We start from the raw sequence: 20,917 nt of genomic DNA on the forward strand, positions 1-20,917 counted from the left end.
TACCTTCTCTCCAACTCCATTTATACTAATCCAAGTAACCACCATCTCACACCCACAACACAGCAATATCCTCTTAACTGGATTGCCCACACTGATTTCATTTTCTACACTAGAGGTGGAATGATCTTTTCAAAATAATTGTTATCCCCTTACAAAGACCATGCATAGTCTTGGTCCTTCATACTTCTTCAGCCACATGGCCTTTAAGTTGCCCTAGGTGTTAGCTTCCTTCCTATCAAGGTATCTGTTCTACCCAAAATGACTCACTCAACTTTTAGATTTCAGCTCAGCGTTTCTTCAAGAAGCCTTCCCTGTCTGGAGCAAGTCCCTCTACCACACACTCCCATGACCCTATGCTTACTGTTCAGCATGCATCTCAGCTCACAATTATGGATCCATCTGTGTACTTATTTAATATCTAGCCCCTCCCCTTAGATTACAAACTCCACAAAAACACAAGGTCTTTGCTTATCTCTATTCCCAAGCACAAGCACTGTCCCAGAACAATAGCACTAAATAAACAGAATGGAAAAGTAAATGAACAACGTTAGGATATTGTTCTCTGCTCTAGGCTTAATCATACAATACACGCTAGTAAGTTGCACCTACCAAAAAAAACCAAAACCCACACAGTAAAGGAAAAGTTTCTACAAGGGGACATCTCGTGCACTTGGTTTTGTTATCTCTACCTTAATCTGTAACAAGCAAAAGCTACAGGTGAGTATCCTGACAAGCTCTGAGGCTGCAATCCTGAAACCACCAAAACAAAAACCTCAAAGTCAGCAACATCCTCTAGCTTTTGTCTAATTAATTTAGCTACACAAAGCAACAAGAAACATTTTTTCGGCTTTTGTATGGAAGCTTAAAGAAGCAGAAAAAGATATATGCCCTTAGAATGAATACTTCCAAAATCTTTACTGAATACATGAAATACATGGAAAGAGTATGAAATTTCTTGCTTCTAATTAAGTAACTCTACCAATGATTCAACAATCAGAAAAATACCAATGAAAAAAATCAATAGGTTAACCACATAAGGACTAACTTGTTTACACTAAACCAAAATTAGCAAAAGAGAAATTAGCTGACTTAGCAGGGCTTACCGAAGAATGAGCCACCTGAACAAGGAAATAAAACATTGTTCAAAACTAAACTCATTTTTAAATATTCTACAAAACATAATCCTCCAGAACAAAGTACAAAATAAATGATAATTAGTACACTGAAAATAAAATAGTTTACTTGGTTTAAAAAGAAAAAAAAAAAGATAAAAGCATATTACAGACTAGTACAAAGTACCTGGCCCATGTCGTCAGTCTCCCGAACAAATCGGACACCAGTTCTGGACTTAATTCGTTTACTCCCCTGATGATCCCCATAGTCCTTGAGAGGTGAGGTAGGTGGAAAACGGTAGCTCTCTTTAGAGATGAAACAAAACGGAGAGAATAAAAACATGCAGGAGAAGAAACGTGTAAAATTTTGCTCAGAAAATATACATCAGTCATGGATATATACACACGCCCTAACCCAGACTATTTCCCAAGTATCTTGCTAAGGCCACAAAGTGGCACTCATCTTGTTCTTAAAGCAGATAAAATGAGCAACAGAAATAACACAGAAATAGAAAATATCAAAAGTTCTAATTTGCTATACTTTTCAAAGAAGCAATATATTCTTTTAAAAATAATAAATTGGAAAATAAAAACAACTTCTCTCTAAAATATAACTTAATACCAATAAAACAGAATTTTTCCAACAAAGTAATCTAAAATCTGAACATAGTTTAAAAATCAATAAAAACTACATGAAAAAGATTAGCTGGTTGTGTCCAATTTTTAATCCTTATCATGATCAATAGCATTATTAACAATGCAAGTTGCTAATATTCACTTCTATCTAAATCACCTCTCTTCACTGCATACTTTTCTATTCATATGTGATCTCAGTGCTGTAGGAAAGTATTAAGTAGGATTAACTACAGGCAAACCAAGTGTTATCAGCTTTAATCTAGCCATTGAAATCTAGCTGCACACCAAAGATAAAATTCACCTGTTTTTAATAAGTGTCATAGGATATTTCTTAATCAGACTTTGAAAAACTGTGACGCTGGGACAAGACTTCTAATCAAGAAAGTATAACACACAGTAAATCCTATTTGTGTGTTGCTTTTGATTAGAAGCAGACAATTAAACCCAAGTTTTGTCAGGTAAAACCCTCTGTGGTCTACGGAGTCTGAGAACAAAAGTAATAGAGTAACAAAGTCTCACTGAACACATTTCAAATTAGGCACCATAAAATAACTGACAACTGCATCTTCTAAACATCATTTGTATGATTTTATGTATGGGTTCTATTTCTCCAAAGATTAAATGCATTCAATATGAACTTCAGGAATATCTGTAAAACAAAACAAAACAAAACAAAGGGGGGGGGGGTTCAAAACATCTCTGAAGAGTTTACCTGTCACAGTGCCACCATCGAGGTCACTTGCACTCAGACTTGTAACAGAAATACTTCTCCCTCCTGAGTTTCTCAATAAACGCTGACTCTGCAATTGGCCTATTGATTGTTCCAAGCTTTCTTTTAACTAAATTAAAGAATATAGTGAAGGAAAATTTATTCTCTTTAAACAACTCCAAATACAAACAGACGGGATTTTTAAAGCTATTTCAGAAAAATCTGACTTTCCAAAGAGACTTTATATCCGAAAAAAATTTGAAGTTATGTTAGGAAATAGAAACATAGTAAACATAAATATTCTAGAGCCAATTCTAACATCTGGTTTTAAATAACATCTGTTGCTACCTATTCCATCTTTCTATTAGCAGAATGTGAAAGAGATGTCTCCAGATACAATGTTTAATGTATGTGCCACCCATGCATAGAAACATAAGAAGGCCAATGTGTCTGAAAGGAGAGTCTTCCTCGCTTATAAACATTCCTTTAGAAGCCCCAGATCTGTAACAAACAGGAAACTGACCAGCTCTTAGAGTGACTGCTTCTATTAAAATCATGTGCACTGTCCAATTGTGTATCAGAACATTTTTTAAATTCTTGATTCAAAGACTTCAAATCCCAGAAAACTATGTGGTCAGATGTCAAATTGTTAATACATACTAGGGATTACAGTTGTCCAAATGCTCTCTTCAGATTATTAGGGAGTCAGCCAACAGGGGTTATAAGAAAACATCTTTTTGACCTAAAAGGCTGTATTAAATAAAAAGACACCAAATACAAAGAATAATGTCCAGAGCTGTACCCAGCTACAGACCTGAAAAGAGGTTTCAAATGAAACCCAAGGGAACAGAGATTAAAGCTGAAGAAAATCCACATACCCTGAATTGCTAGGAATTCAGAACCTGAAAGTCTAGGCATCCTATCTAAGGATAAATAAAACATAATATTAATAATGAACTGATCCATAGAACAAGTCACCCATAACTCTTTAAAGAGAATGTCAAAAAAACTGATTGAGAGGAGAGGGTTTCCTAAATTCAGCCAGAATTAAAGAGTAGAACATCACTTATGAAGAAAACGAGTTGTCTCCTTGGGGAACTGTGCAGAAAAAAAAGGTAGCCTCCAATGAAGGGAAAGCACAAGATGAAACACAAGAATATGAATCACAAATGAGCAAACCCTTTCATTTTTGGTTATCTGGCTTTAGCTCTGCTAGAAAACCAAGGTTAAAATTCTGGATTAAAAGAAATAAAATTTCAAGAATGTACCTCTAATGTTCTCATTTCGGGGGGGGGGGGGGAGGCTAATTTTCCACACCTCTGTCCCCTACTTCTCTAAATTGAGATCTACATACCCAAACCATCCTGCCTGTGCATTCACTAGCTATAGAACCCAGCCTATTAATCCAGAGAAATAAACAGATGAGGCCCAGGAAAACAAGGTCGACCTTGAGAGTAATTTATACATAAGTAACATTAAATCTAACATGTAAGTAGACCAAACTATTTACACAGTGAACACAAAACAGTGTATCAATAACCTAGGGTAAGCTCCAAATAAAATAAAACCATGTTAAGAAGCTCAAATCTAAACTATAACATGAAAAATGGACTGGAAATGTAAAATGATTTTAGATCACACAAGTTAGTGACAGAACCAGCTCTATTAACCTTTTCTTGTTTATCTTTATTATTCACATCTTTCAAGTGAAGTCTGATGTCATTATCCTTTTAGAAGCAAAGTCAGCTGCTGTTTCTTATTACTGCTCTTTTTGTGAGTTGTCTGCCCTTTTAAGCTCTAGTTATTAAGATTTTCTGTTTGACTATGATTGTTAATGTCTTTACTGTGATATGACAATGTGAAGCTTTACTTGTAGTTATCCCATCTTTGACCCATAGAGATCATGGAACCTGTACCTCGGTATCTTCCCTGTTATAAATTCTCAGCCATCATCTCTTCAAATACTGTTTCTGCCCCTTTCTCTCCTCCCTCTCCTTCTGAAAATTGAGATATATTCAAGCTATCTTTTTACCAAATCCCATGTCATCGTTTTCTGAATTATTTGGTTGTTTCATTCATCCATTTTTCTTTTTGGATACCTTATGCTGGCCTATCTTCCAATTCAATTGTAAATGGGATCTATTCCTTGATTTCTCTTTCTGTTGTTTCATTATTGGTGTATGGGAATGCAGCTGACTTCTGTGCATTGATTTTATATACTGCGACTTTGCTGAATTCATGGATCAGTTCCAGCCATTTTTTGGTAAAAAAACAGCTATTTAACCTATACTCAACAGGATTGGTTTTTATTTATTTGCTTATTTTAGTTATATTTTTCAGTTTCTGTAATTTTCATTTGGTTCTTTTTTGGGGGTTTCCAATTCTTTGCCAAAATCCTCAATCTTGTCTTTTAATTTCTTGAACAGGTTAATCAGATTTTTTTTTTAATATTAGCATGTATGTTTCTATTGTCTGTTTTTTCCCTTGATTTTCAGTCACCTCTTGTATTTTCTTATGCCTGATTATCATGTCATAGACACTGTATATGAAAAATTGTGGAGATTATTTGAAACTCTAGATGATGACATCTTCCTTCAGAAGAGATTTGGTTTTTCTTCTAGGACAAATTCAGGCTAGAATCACCAGGGAACCAAAACCACCTTAATCTAGTTAGGAACCAAGATGACTGAAAACTGGGCTTCTGCTCCCACCAGGGCTGGTCTATTTTTCAGTTCATCTCTTCTCTCATTTTCACCTCATCATTTTTCCTACACTATCACTGTTTGGGGTCTCAAATGAAAGCTGGAAGATTCCTAAATGCTAGTTTTGGTCTCCCCGGCCTCTTCAGTCTATTGATAGCTTTCATCCTACTTTCCTCTCTGCTTCTAAGCAATCTCTTTTGAAATCAGCTACTAACTTAAGAGAAGAGTCCCAGATGCAGGACTCCTTCTAGACTTCCATTTTTGCCAGAGCTTTACCAGACCTAGACTATAAAGTTCCCCGCAGCCTTGGTTGTTCTCTGCTAGATTCACAGTCACAGTATTATTTTTTACTTCATTTTTGGTATTATAGAAGAGACAGAGCAAGCACATGAGCAAGGCAGATGGGCAGAGGGGGAGGGAGGGAGAGAAGGAGAGAATCTTAAGCAGACTCCATGCTCAGCGCAGAGCCTGACATGGGGCTCAATCCCATGACCCTGGAATCATGACCTGAGCCGAGATCAAGAGTCGGATGCTCAATTAACTGAGCCACCCAGGCGCCCACCTCTTTTTTTTTTTTTTTTGCTTTTCTAACTGTTCCAAATAGGAGAGTTGATCCCAAATAATCTTATCTACTGATGCCAGAAGGAGAACTTGCCAGCATCCTTTTTATGTGGGCTTATTTGCTAACAAATCCTAAGCTGTAACTAAAAGCTGATGAATAAAATGAATTTATACACACATTCTCTCACACACACACACACACACACACACACACACACACACACTTCCTAGTAACAAACACAAAAACAAAATAAAACCCCACCATGGAACCATATGGAAAATAGTACAGAATAAGACAAATGATACATTACCCTAAAATCTAGAAGTAATAACAAATGTTGGAAATTTATAAAAGGTTAGACCAATTATTTGGCAACCTCATTTTAAAACTCTAAAAAGATATCATAAGCCACTGAACAGATAAACAGGCTGATATATAAAAACCAAGAACTATAATGTAAATGGTAAAAGGTAAACATTTTTTAATTACTCCTACAAATACGGCAAAAACAGATCCTAAGATACAAAACTAAAAATGTAATAGAATTAAAATCTACATTTCAAGTAGGAGTAATACAAGAGATACTGCACAAAATCTAATCATGATGTATGAAGCCAATAACTCTTAAAACACAAAAACTAAGATGGGGCGCCTGGGTGGCGCAGTCGGTTAAGCGTCCGACTTCAGCCAGGTCACGATCTCGCGGTCCGTGAGTTCAAGCCCCGCGTCAGGCTCTGGGCTGATGGCTCAGAGCCTGGAGCCTGTTTCCGATTCTGTGTCTCCCTCCCTCTGTCTCTGCCCCTCCCCCGTTCATGCTCTGTCTCTGTCCCAAAAATAAATAAACGTTGAAAAAAAAAATTAAAAAAAAAAAACACAAAAACTAAGAGATAAAAAGATAATGATATTATGAAACTTGTTCCATATTCTTTAGGATTTTAACCCTTAACTAGATGCAAAAAGCAGGCCCAACTTGAAATTAAAGGAAAAAGCAAAACAAAGCAACAAAAAACAAAAAAAAAACACTAAACAAAGAAAAAAATACTAATAAAACTCATTTAAGATTTACTATGATGGATGATGTCTTTTTGCTGAAACTAAGTAACGCTCCCCACAAGACTATGGTACAGACACCAATGGTACAGGTTCTAAGAGTTTAGCATCACTGTCTCTATACGTACCAAGTGATGCCTCCATTTTCACCCAATTTCCCCTATCTGAAATACTGGAAGCCCCGCATCCCAGAACATGTTATGGTGCATTTTTTTCACCTCAACTTGACATAAATGTATTACTTACATTTTAGGTCTATTCGCTTATCTCCTTTCATTTGATGTTAGAATAAAATAATTGAAGCATTACTACTACGTACTGGGATAAATACAAATGAAACTTGGTCACTGAAACTGAAGGGCAATTATAATGTAGTTTATCCAAATTGTCAAGACATGCCTTCAAACTCAGAAGTCAAGAGATCTCCCTCTAGGAAATGATGAAATAATTTGAGCATCAATAGAAATATGAACTACAATGGATTCAAACCTTCAAATATTCATAAATATGTGAGTTGATAATCCTCAAAGAGAAAAAAAGTCCTTGGTCACTACTTTAGGAAACCAACTCATTATTTTGGCAACTAGTAAATAAATGAAATTTTGTAAAACATAAGCTTTTAGATTACCATTAAAATAAAAATATCAAATTTTAAAATTCTCATAGAGCTCTGTAAGCTCTGTGAAGACTCTATTTGGAAAAACTCTAATCAGAGGGGCTCCTGGGTCGCTCACTCAGTTAAGCGTCCAACTCTAGATTTCAGCTCGGGTCATGATCTCATGGTCCTTGAGTTTGAGCCCCACATCGGGCTCCACGCTATCGATGAGGAGTCTGCTCAGGATTCTCTCTCTCTCCCCTTCTCTCTGTGCCTTTAAACTTTAAAAAGAAGAAGGAGGAGGAGGAGAACTCTAATTAGAGACAAAAAGAGAAGGCAAGTTTAATGAACTGGAAAAGAGTGTATAACTCAAAAGGACTAACTATATTGCAAACCAAGTCTATGAAAGGAGATCATCCAGGCAGCAATGGGTTCTCCAAATAAGAGGTGTGATTGGTTAAAAACAAAAACAAACAAACAAACAAAAAACACATGATTCAGAAAGTCCAGAGGGAAGCCTAGCAGTGATTTCCTCAGCTATGCTGATTCTGCTCCTATCCATATATTTCACACCATATCAGATAATAACTCTCACATACTTTCGTTAGAGGATACAGTAAGACAATGTACGTAAAATAATTAGAATAATGCCTAGGGAAGATTAGTTTGCTCAGTATAAGGTAGTTTTTGTTATGGCAGTTGTAGGCAATCTAGGAACCCTTGAGTAGCAGCAGCGTCAATATTCCCACTCTCAGTCATGTCTTTATAATTCCACATATAACTCCTCCATAATATGATTCAACTTTCACTCCCAGCATGATCACTTTCCATCTCATTGTTGCACTGTTAGCCAATCCCTTTATTATTTGTTGTTCTTGTAAAATGGCAAACTGGTTTATCATTAGAAGACAAGGAAGTAACACAACCATGTGTTTTATTACCTACGACCAATCAGCAACAGACTTCAAAAGCAGTGATCTGCTATTTACATAGTAATATGTGAAATGAAGAACTAGAAGCAAAGTTTGAACTTTTTGCAGTTACTCACAGTTAACAAACTTTGTTAACTGAAATTCAAACTGTGCTGTTTAGGGACTGGTGTTATTTGAACAAACTGGGGTAATGGAACTCATGCACAGCCAAACCATGCAATCAGAACTGCCCGTATTTGCTTTTCAGGGTCCTCAAACGGCTGCTCCATGCATCCAGTAGCGGTTTTAAAGCAGTATTCAGCAAAGAATATGTTAACTCTATCTACCGGGAACCAGCAACTCTGGTCCACTTTTTTAGGTTAAAAATACTGACTTTCCAAAATTTGTAAGAGCAAATTTCTTGACCAGTCCCTAGGAAGGCAAAGTTTCCAAGCAATAGTAAACAGCTAGGAAGCTAGGCATCAAGTCCACCAACACTATCAGAAATACCTAAGAAATAAGCCATTCAATAAAATTAGGCTTCAATATGGGAAGATGAGATGTATCAACTTTTTTGGTAAATATATAGCAACAGTAACTGCTTCACTAATAGTGTATCTTACAAATTCACATTCTCTAAAAAACTAATTCTATCCTTGACTATGTTCACTGTGAGAGGGGGGAAAATAATCACACAAAAAATAGTCATTAGGAAATTCTCAAAAGATATTTACCATTATTCTAGAGACCATAATAGAAATACACAAGGGATAGTGATTATTCACACACAAATATACTAGCTACCAGTCATCAACTAATTACCTTCCACACTAATAAAAACACAACTGAAGGGGGAAAAAAAAAAGCCAGGAATAACCTTGGTAAAAGTTATAAATGCTGCACTTTAAAGTAGGCCTTGAATTCTGGAAACTATGTAAAGATTCCATTCAGTTTCTTCAGGTACTTTTTTTACTCTAAGTTGTCTCTTATTTTCATACTAAGAAAATATGTCCCTAACATAACACAGATTATACAGAAATGCATGCAAATTTGGCCAGGTATGGATAACTGCATTGACTTAGCTACATAGTTCAGCAGAAATTAGAAATATCTAAATATTCTGCTTAATGATTTAGTTTTATTTTCACCTAACACGAAAGAGTCAGTATTCAGCAAACATTCACAACATATATAGCACTGGTGACCATAGAGACAGTGTTGTAAGTTCAGATATGTCTATAATAATGACATAAAAAAATTAAAGTACTTCGATTCACACATGTTAGAGATCAGCTTGGCAAAAATGCAGGCTAAAAGTAGAGGCAGAAAAGATGCCGTTTTAAAACTTCTGTCCAGGATAATGATGTCATCCATGGGCACTTTAAGTGCTTTTATGCCTGGCTTTCCTTCACTATTTTTCTACACAATGCCAAAGTTTACCTGACAAGAGACTACAAAATACATTGGTTGTAGAATTAATCGTATCAGCTCTATTTTGGTTCCTCACAGTCTATTTGTCTTCTACCAGTAAAACAAGAAGGAAGAGGAGGAGGGGGAGAAGAGTTTTAAAAAATTAAACAAGAGTGAAAATTTATGGTTTGCATATTTTTCCAGTCCCACCATCTGTTGCTCAAATTTATTTTTAAAATGGTTGCTGCTATCTTATTTTTTATTTACCAAAAGATCATTAGCTCCAGCTGCTTTGCCTAACCTCTCTCTGCTGATTTATGGAAATATAACCCCATAATAGTATTCCTGAAATTGAAAAACTCCCTTACAAAAATACATCATTTTTATTTATGTAACTATTTTATTTTTAAATGAAATCCCATATATTCAAAGCCCGTATACCACTACATTCTAATAATTTTGAAAGTATTCAAAAAATATTTGTATATAATATTTTGACGTTAATAAATGAGCACTCATGGAAGATGGAGTGTGCTCTTATTAGCATCTTTATTATGAGTGGACAGACATACTCATGAACACAAGATGGACAAAAAGTAATCTTATGTATGTTGTATAATTTAGCATATACTTTGAAGTCAAAATAATCAGACATACATATCCCTGTGAATGTTGCAGCACATTATGTTGTTTATACACAAATGAAACTGAGTCTGGGCCCAATGAATTCAAAGAAAGGAAAATACTGAGTGACTAGAATGTACCACGTACTACATTAAGAACACAGCAAACAAGGAGCGCCTGGGTGGCTCAGTCGGTTAAGCATCTGACTTCAGCTCAGGTCATGATCTCACAGCTCGTGAGTTACAGCCCCACATTGGGCTCTATGTGACAGCTCAGAGCCTGGAACCTGCTTCAGAGTCTGTGTCTTCCTTGCTCTCTGCCCCTCCCTGACTTGCACACGCACACACTCGCTCTCTCTCTCTCAAAAATAAACATTAAAAAAAATGTTTAAAAAAAGAACACAGCAAATGCTTCAAGGTAGGGATTATCAGATGAATTAAAGAAACAACAGAAACATGAATGTTTAGCAAGTTTCTAAACAGTGTGACTGTGTGACCACTTCAATAAATGTTAGTTATAATGAGGGATATATAACTATGTTCATTTTTCAGTTGATGAAACTCAAGTTTAGAAAAGTTTAATAACTTGTCCAAAGTCAATGAAATGGTTTCTAGTGGAAAAATCAGGATTAAATTTCAAGTCTGACTCCAGAGTCTACATTTCTCCATTACCCTCAAAGCAAAATTCTGTAAAAATTATTCTCCTGTCCAGCAGTTTCATGAAGGACTTAGTAATATAATTTTAAATATACTCCAAGAACCTAATTCTTAAGATCCAAAATATATTTATAAAAAAGTCATAACAGAATTTGTTTGATTATAATTTCTTACCCATAGACTCTTACTACTTAACTTTAACGTTATTAAAAGACTGAACAAGTCTCACCTTCAGGACAATTACGAAAACTCAGCCAGAAAAAAAGGGCAGATACCATTAGCTTTGGGATATTACAAGTGGTTTGTGCCTGGCCCTCAACCATTACCATTATCATTCTGGGATGTCACTAAGTATATTGAGAAGTGAAACCCACTGAATAGAACAAAAAAACCTCCACTTTTTATTTAACATTCAAATTTCCAAAGTCTATATGCCAGATGGTAGCATCCTATTACTCTCAAAAGGAAATTTTAATCAGAGTACTTAATTAGAAGAGAAATTACATATGAATGCAAGTCTCCTAAGTTCTAATTTCATATTACTATATCTTCACCAATCTGATATTATGATATTTTCAACAATCTTTACTTTAAAATATGAACTTAAAAAGTCTGCTGATTTGAATCAAGACAATTGTATTTTTCTTTTATAACCAATATTAACTACTGGAGTCTCAGCTACAGTCCAAATTTCAACTGCAAAAGGTATTAACTTTTTATGTTGAATATTCTTTCTTGAGGGCATTCCATTTTTACAGTATTAACACAAAAACAGACCCCATTCTCTCATGAATAGGAATGCACAGTTTTAGAAATATTTTAAATACTAAGCTTATCAATTGCACTATTTAATACAGGAGTATAATATATTCCAAATCTTCACAGTAAGCTTTCAAATAAAACCTTCCCCACAGGTCCCCTTTTGCCCAAATGTTCCCAGACCTCCCAAGAAATTTACAGCATGAGAAATAATGCAAATTGACACTCCATAAAGTCAAGAAGTTCATTGGGCCCAAAGACCCTGAGACATACTATCAACTAAATACGGCTCATTTGGAATGGCTGCAAAAAAGGCTAGTAAAAAAAAAAAAAAAAAAATCAGTGGTTGTTATTTAGGAGGAAGGGAAAAATTGATGCTGATGTAGGCAAGTTGCAGAACCCACATATTGCCTAAGTGGCAGCTAGACCTGCCAACTTTGACAATCTGTCAATGCCGATTCTAGCTCAGTGCCAGATTTCTTCCCAATTCTATTTCTCTATTTGTCTCACCTAACTCTCATTCTGGACATTGTATCAGCTGTAACATTAATGACTTGTGTGACAGTGGGTTTCTGCTGTTCAGTCAGTTAAAATAATCTCTAAAATGTAGTTTAGCAACATAAAGTATTTAGCCCTTCAAACTTTGAATCCAAAATCCCAATCTTCAGAAATATGAACTCACAGCATCACAAAAATGTGAGCAACCATGACTCCGTGAGGTAAGTGAATCCTGATGCTGAGCTTTGGGATAACAGCCTATCCATGGGTCTGTTGCTAACTAGCTGTGAGACCATGGGCAAGTTAGCCAGCATTCTGTGCCCGGTGTTTTTATCTTGCAAATGAGGATAATCAAAGTACCTACCTAACGGGATTATTGAGAGAACTAAAAGAGTTAATATACAAAAAGTGTCTGGGATATACTAAGCATATGGAGAAATTCCCAAAGAGACCAAGAAAAGGAAGGTGCTGCTTCTCTAGAAGGTCCTACAGACCCATCGCTGATGCTTTAACAATGCTCAACTCCTCATAGAGAGACCTTCACATTTAAGGAGCAAAAAATAAAATATAGGATTGGAGGTTATAAAGATTCAAGGGAAAAAAGTGAAATGATGTATATATTTCAAGTAAACGTCATCAAAAAAGTGACCGGACTCTTGACCCTTAGGCTTTACAAACCAACAGGAGTAATTCTCACAGTTCTCTTGTTGGGGAAGATCATCTCAGGAGGGAAACACTACATCAAATGTTTGGATTTCCTCTCAACTTCTGTAAATTATGTTCACAAAGTTAAAACCCAATAAAACAAATATTAAATATGCATAGATATACACAAACACATCACTTATCCATTTCATAAGGTGGAGCAACAGAATCATTTATAAAATCTAAGTTAATAAAAATTCTTGTCTTCCCTATAGCAAGCAAATTGGTCTCACTTTACAGAAAGTCTCTCGTATTTCAAAAAAGAAATGCTAATTTCAACAAGGCAATGTATATTTAGCATAGAGAGATTTTTAACAGTTAAATAGTGATTAACTAAAAAAAAAAAAAAATGTTTAAAAAAAGGGGGGTGGCGCCAGGGTGGCTCAGTTGGTTAAGCTCCAACTCTCGATTTCAGCTCAGGTTATGATCTGAGATCAAGCCCTACAGGGGTCTCTGAGCTGAGCACAGAGCCTCCTTGAGATTCTTTGTTTCCCTTTCCCTCTGCCCCTCCCTCACTCTCATGTGTTCTCTCTCCCTCTTGCTCTAGAGAGAGAGAGAGAGAGAGAGAGAGAGAGAGAAAGAGAGAGAGAGAGAGAGAGAAAGAGAGAGAGAGAGAGAGAGAGAAAGAAAGAAAGAAAGAAAGAAAGAAAGAAAGAAAGAAAGAAAGAAAGAAAGAAAGAAAGAAAGAAAGAAAGAAATCAGTAGGTTTTATAGCAAGAAGACTTACAGGAGTTGCAGCATAGCCTCCAAAAGAAAAACAAAATTACTCTCCAGGGTCCCTCCCTAAACAAAACACACATTGATTTACAATTGTACTACTAGGTATTTATCCAAAGGATACAGAAGTGCTGTTTCAAAGGGGCACATACACCCCAATGTTTATAGCAGCACTATCAACAATAGCCAAAGTATGGAAAGAGCCCAAATGTCCATCAACAGATGAATGGATAAAGACAACATGGTGTGTATATATGTATACACATAACGGAATATTACTTGGTGATCAAAAAGAATGAAATCTTGCCATTTGCAACAACATGGATGGAACTAAAGGGTATTATGCTAAATGAAATTAGAGAAAGACAAATATCATATGACTTCACTCATATGTGGAATTTAAGATACAAAACAGATGAACATAAGGGAAGGGAAGCAAAAATAAAAAAAATAGGGATGGGGACAAACCATAAGATACTCTTAATTACAGAAAACAAACAGGGTTGCTGGAGGGGTTGTGGGTGGGGAAATGGGCTAACTGGGCAAAGGGCTTTAAGGAGGACACTTGTTGGGATAGGCACTGGGTATTATACGTAGGTGACGAATCACTGGAGTTACTCCTGAAATCATCATTGCACTGTATGTTAACTAACTTGGATGTAAATTAAAAAATAAATTAGAACTAAAGGGATCTTAATCAAAAACAAAAAGACAAAACAAAACAAAACAAAACAAAAACCCACCTCACTTTTAAGGTATGATCTATTCCATACCAGTAAATAAAACGATTTCATGCTAAGAAAGCAATTTTCATTGAGGAGCCCATCAGAATCACTTGTCATGGGAAATACTCTTTCCAAATTATACATATTCCCACAGATTATGGCAGATATTGCCCCAGGTAACTTACAGGTGGCAGGGTAAAAATCATCGCTCTCATGAGTAAGTAGTAATAGGAGGCAATGAATGACAGACTCCTCTGTATGCTGCAGGGAAAAAACACTGAGAGCCAACTGTTTTAACAGACCAAGAATTTGGGGGAACTAAGGAAGAGAATGTAGACCGGACTAAGGAATGACCTAAAGCAAAATCAAAGACTCTTGCTCTCCTGTGTCTTAATTTTTATGAGTAGCTTTGCATTCTATGTACTTAATAACTCAGATGGAAATGGAATACTTGTTGAGTTTATTTACCTCCTGTGTATAAAACCACACCCCCAAAGTTCAGCATCATTCAGCTCTAGGCCTCCTATATAGGCTTAATGCCATAGAGTACATTTTGTGTTTTAAATGTTTATCTATACAGAAGTTTACCTAACACATAATTTCATTTCTCAATTCCTCAATTCAAAGGGAATTTGCTACCATAATTATGCATCTAACATTCAACATGACAAAGTAGGTTTGTTCCTGCTACTACTTAATATTTTTTAAGTTTTCACTAATAAACTAAAAAGCAAAGAATTAACTCCTATTATTAATAAGGTAGTTATGTGTATACATGCATAGAACATGCTTGGAAGGATATACAAGGAACTGTCAGATCGCTACCTCTTTGGAGTAGAACTGAGAGGAGCTAAGAGATAGTTTTATAATTTATTTAAACAATGAGCATGTATTACTTTAAAAGAAACCCTCCATAAAATTCTTAACTCCCATGAGGAGTATCCCCAGCCCAAATTTAGTGAGTCTCAATTTAATTAACATCCTGAATACTTCCTCCTTTGACTTAAAACTTTCAAATTCAATAGACTAATCTATATAAGCTGGTTGGCAATCCATCTGACAAGCTAACCTACTACAAAATAGTAAAGCAGTCTAAAAGCTAAAGGTTCACAGTGGTTCTCTCCTTTATCTCAGATCCCTACTTCTCAACAACTGCATTTCCAAAACGGTGGATAAGAAAAAACACAAACATATGTAAACATTCTCACATGTTCTATAGCACCCGCCTGTCCATTACTATATTCTCGATACTGTCCAAGCATCTGGTCTACTTGTCGCAGGTTCCGACTGGTGTCCTTAAAAAAGAAAATGGATTTTAATAATTGTTGCAAACAACGCTTTTCTCAATCTTAGTAATATGTCAAACAACTAAGTCAACCATTTGTGAAAGGTACAATTACATCATACCTAAGTTGGAGATTAATATACAGTACTTCTTAAATATCAGATAAATCATATAAAAACCACTGAGAGAGAAACTCAAATCCATCCACAATTTACTTGTGTGAAATCTGAAGTACATAATTTAAATCCTTATCCAATGTTCCACAATAAGTCAGGAACAAAACCCTAATTTGAAAAGACTCCTCATTATTAATTTGTGCACCTCAACTAATTCACACTTCCTTCATAGAAAAGGAATCCTGGGAGAACAAACCTTTTAGATTGTGTATAAGAGAAGCAAATCATTAGGAACGATGTTATTTTAATTATTACTTCACTGTGGAACTTGATTAGAAGAAAAAGTATCCTTTAACCTTTAGCTATAAACAACAAATTTAGTTCTAATCTCAACAAAAATGGTTTCCACCCAAATGTGCTAGGTGTTACCTCAGAGATTAATGGAGGCATTTCTTTCAAAAAAAGATACACTTACTAATGTGTCTCCTCATTGGTTGGAAAGTACAAGGATTTATTTGTACTCCAAAAATCCAATGTTATGCTAGTTTATGTAAGTTTAAAAAGAGCTTTGTGAGTTTTAAATCAAATTATGGTCCCTCCACCAGAAATTAGCCTCTTGTCATTAAGAATACTAACCCAGGGGTGCCTGGGTGGCTTAGTCAATTAAGTGTCCAACTTCAGCTCAGGTCATGATCTTGCGGTTCACAAGTCTGAGCCCCGCATCGGGCTCTGGGTTGACAGCTCAGAGCCTGGAGCCTGCTTTGGATTCTGTGTCTCCCTCTCTCTCTCTCTGCCCCTCCCCTGCTCATGTTCTCTCTTTCTCTCAAAAATGAATGTTAAAAAAAATTTTTTTTTTTAAAGAATACTAACCCAAAGCAATTAAAAACCAAAATCCATGCTTATCCAGGCAAAACAAAAATAAGAGATTAAGGGGCTGGGGGAAAAAAAAAAAAACTCTATTTCTGAGTTTTCTTCCCCCACCCCCCTCACCCTCGGTATGGCTGTGTTGTTACCCTTCATCCACCTCTTTTGCCAAGCCCTTTCTACATAAAGGATATATACTGCCTCCACTCAAACTTCTAAAAGGTTGCCTTTCAAATTGCCAAAAGTTAGCCCCCAAATAAAAATGGCATCTCAATATTGTTCATCCATGAATAATCTGCCTAGTCAAAATATGAGCAGTTACTCTCAAAGGCACATGACCACAAGAAGCTAAACTGTGGTACTTCCTACTCGTTTCACTCCCACACATTTTATTTGGGCATACTGCCTCATCCCAAAATGCTTCCACAACCTATCACATATTTCAATATCTTTACTGACTGTGTTAGACACAATAAGACGTTCAAGTCCTAATCCTTGTGACTTGTGTATTTGTAACCTCCCATGGCAACAGAGATTTTGTAGATATGATATACAGCTCAAGTGAAGGACCTAGAGATGGGAATATTATCCTGGATTATTGGGCGAACCCAATGTAATCACAAGCATCCTTAGGAGTAGAAGAGGGAAGCAAAAGAGTAGTCAGAGAGATGTGAAGTGAGGACTCAACCCACCCTTGCTGGCTTCGAAGATGAAGGAAGAGGATCCCAAAAAAATGTAGGCAGCCCCTGAAAGCTGGAAGAGGCAAAGGAACAGAGTCCCATGGGTTTCCAGGAAGGAAAGCAGCCCTACCGAACCCTGATTTGGGTCCAATGAGACCAGTGTTGTATTTTGATGTGCAGAACTATAAGAAAATAACTTTGGTATTTTAATTATTAATTACAAACAATTATAAATTATATATCATTATTTAATTATATAATTAGTTTGTGGTAATTTGCTATGGCAGCAAAAAACTAATACACTGACCAAAACTATTTCTCAGTTTAAACTACTGAAAATGTATTAAATGCAACCACTGTTAAACTAACCTGTAAAGTACTCGTTATAGTGTTGACCTTCTCGGTGACGCCTACTGTAGGACGACTTAGACTTTCCCTGTATGTTGACCTGGCAGTCCATCGACTCAATCGGTCACGAGAGCGAAAGTGTTCTGAATCGCTGGAGGATTCTGCCATTGATGTACACAATTCTGAAAACAAACCCAGGTCAAGGTCAATCAAATAGTAAAGAGCATGGACATATGAGATTAAATTAACTACCTGCATTGTGATCTTAAGTATTTATTACATTAGTCCTTTGGCATATCACAATTTCCAAACACATAGCCTGAAAATACAGGTCACTTCCCCACGCAATTCTCTCTCCTTCATTTTTTCCACTTCACGTGAACAATTCCTCAGATATGATTTTAGTCATGTTTACAACTGCAAATAATAATATTCTCTTAGTTTTGTGCAATGTCTCTAAATTTTAAAAGCACTCTTACAGTATCTCATGTAATCTTACAACATTGCAAGGTAGAAGGTGCTCGTAGATTGGCATCTCTACAATTGAAAAACCAAAAAGTTACTCTCTAAGCTAAGACTTAGTAGGTCTTGGGGCGCCTGGGTGGCGCAGTCGGTTAAGTGTCCGACTTCAGCCAGGTCACGATCTCGCGGTCCGGGAGTTCGAGCCCCGCGTCGGGCTCTGGGCTGATGGCTCAGAGCCTGGAGCCTGTTTCTGATTCTGTGTCTCCCTCTCTCTCTGCCCCTCCCCCATTCATGCTCTGTCTCTCTCTGTCCCAAAAATAAATAAACGTTGAAAAAAAAAATTAAAAAAAAAAAAAAAAAGACTTAGTAGATCTTGATAGGTCTCAATATTAGTCTGAAGTCCGTTCTACAAAGTTGTAACAACATGAGTTATCTGTAAACAAAAATACAACAGTCACAAAATGACCTAAAATAAGGAAACCCCATTCAGTGTACAGTGAACACTCTCATGCACCTTCTTTTGTTACGATTTTATTTTTAAGAGATTTTATTATCTCTAAGAGATTTTAGAGATTTAAGAGATTTTATCATCTCTACACCCAGTGTTGGGCTCACACTCACAACCGTGAAATCAGGAGTCGCATGCTCTACTGACTGAGCCAGCCAGGCACCCCTCATGAACCTTAATTTAAAATACAGAATTAAATGCTATTAACAGAGGTAAAAATTCCATAATAACATGTGAGAAGAAGGCATCCCCAACATCTCCACCAAAAGAGAAAGCCAAACATCCTGAGTATAGTTTCATCAGCAGAAAATTCCCTAAATATGCTTTCTTCCCATCCTTACCCCAATTTTTGATTTAATGCAAAAGAAAATCATTTCATGCATGACAATCTCAAAAGTTTCAGAAAATCTTTTATGGAATTTAAAGAAAAAAAATATTGGGATAGAGAAGGATGAGAGAAAACTCACTGATCAAAAGTGGAAGTTTGTTGAATATCCCAATAATTTCATTTTTTGCTTAATGGAGCATTAACAATCTTCAACATTGTTATAATCTTCCTAAAATCTATATGGCCATTTTTTCTGGTTTATTAAATGCAGTGTAATGAAACCTTTTGTTAATGATCTAGAATATTCTAGACTTTCTGGATCTTTATTCTGAATGCACCTGGAAAGTATGTGTATAACAAGTGAAAACACTGGGGTATCCGAATTTAAAATAAAACATGAACTAAATTAAGTGTAGCTCTCACTTAATACAAAAGAAAAAGAAAGACCTCTCACTTACCCCTACTAGGGATTACATATTTTTTAATAAGAGAACATCACACTTTCCAGCATGAATTTCACTGGTAAACACACACACACACAGTCTTCAGCTATTAATTTCAATTACTTTGAGCAATAAAAGATGTTCAAACTCCTGCATCTGATGGAACTCCTGTAGAGATATCAAGATGTAAGATGAGATTGATCTGAGAATTCCGCGGGACTTCTGTTTATATAAAATATGAAACATTCAGCAACTAAGCACATTAATTATACATAAGTGTCATAAATGCTGAACGAAGAAGCATTAAAGAATCCATAATAAAAACAGAAATCAGATTACTTTCATTGTTGATAAAAACTGAGCACTCTCTTTAACTACTGACAACTCACAAGGTCAAACATGACCCTCAAAAGTAAGTGAGTGAGCCCCTACCCTAAGTGTCACAACACAAAAGGCAGCCGTGGTGGCAGAGATTCAACCTTATCAAAAGATGCCCATGTCTCATCAGCCAACACCATGACTCCCCAGACACAGAGTTGACGGAGGGAGGGAGAAACAAAAGAGAAAGGAGTGGCCACTAGTATTGGCAAGAGGGTCATGCCAGCCACGTAATCAGAACCTACAGGGAATATATGGAGAGCCATTAAAATAATTCCCAAGATCCCTTAATATAGCTGACTAAAGAAGAAAACCACAAAGCAGTGTCAATTACACACTTTATTCACCATTGAGACTGTATTATTTTATAATTAAAAACTTAATTTTAAAAAAAATATTGTATATCTTATTATCACTGGTGTTAATGAAAATTGACCAGGCCTCTGAAAATCTTCCCCCCAAACTGTACCCAGAGCATTAGATTTCTTCCACACTGATAAAAGCATATTGAGAATGGTCACATAACTAAAGTATATGCATGGCCATTAATTTAAACACATACACACACACACACACACACACACACACACACACACACACACACACACAAACTGTTCTACCTAATCTAAAATGTAAATTAAACAATGAGATGATTTGCTAGCCCATTAAAATTTTTTCTGTTAAATAATAATATCTATGGTTAGCCAGGTTGGTAGGGAAAAGAGCAGTCCTGTACTGTCCTAAGGGGGATGTGTAAATTGACATAACTTGTCTGAAAATAACCAAGCAGTATGTATCAAGAGCAGTTTGTACCTATAACCCACTAACTACATTTCCAAAAATTTCCCTTAACAAAATCATCTGGAATATGTACAGAATTTATATATGTGGATATTTACTGGGAAGTTATAATAGAGGAAAAATAAAAACTTAAATTTCAAACTATAAAACAATGATTAAAACACAGTACCTTTCATGCAATGAAACAGTATACAGATTCTAAAAAGTCTGTTTCTGGAGACATTTAATAGCAATGCAAGGATAAAAGCATGAGTCCCCATTTTGTAATATACATTATATGTTGTCTGTGTGTGAATATAAACTGTGAGTAAACAAATTTAAAGGAGCGGGAAA

The 20,917-nt window shown here is 35.9% G+C and overlaps 1 protein-coding gene across 15 annotated transcripts in view; it reads right to left on the minus strand.

The window, feature by feature from the left end:
• Positions 1-20,917, minus strand: part of CEP128 (centrosomal protein 128) — a 401,019-nt gene that overhangs the window by 366,412 nt on the left and 13,690 nt on the right. For 14 of the 15 annotated variants that reach the window (XM_019833420.3, XM_019833423.3, XM_019833419.3 and 11 more), the window contains exons 3-6: positions 17,686-17,846; positions 15,580-15,666; positions 2,461-2,587; positions 1,300-1,418 (exon numbers count right to left, since the gene is read on the minus strand). In XM_019833420.3, coding sequence (XP_019688979.2) covers positions 1,300-1,418; positions 2,461-2,587; positions 15,580-15,666; positions 17,686-17,832 — 480 coding nt within the window. In that variant the 5' untranslated portion in view covers positions 17,833-17,846. Of the gene's footprint in view, positions 1-1,299; positions 1,419-2,460; positions 2,588-15,579; positions 15,667-17,685; positions 17,847-19,420; positions 19,574-20,917 lie in introns of those variants that run through there. The other variant, XM_045060322.1, reaches the window with a different exon arrangement.

The sequence above is a fragment of the Felis catus genome, chromosome B3 (assembly GCF_018350175.1).
Source record: "Felis catus isolate Fca126 chromosome B3, F.catus_Fca126_mat1.0, whole genome shotgun sequence".
Lineage (NCBI taxonomy): Eukaryota > Metazoa > Chordata > Mammalia > Carnivora > Felidae > Felis > Felis catus.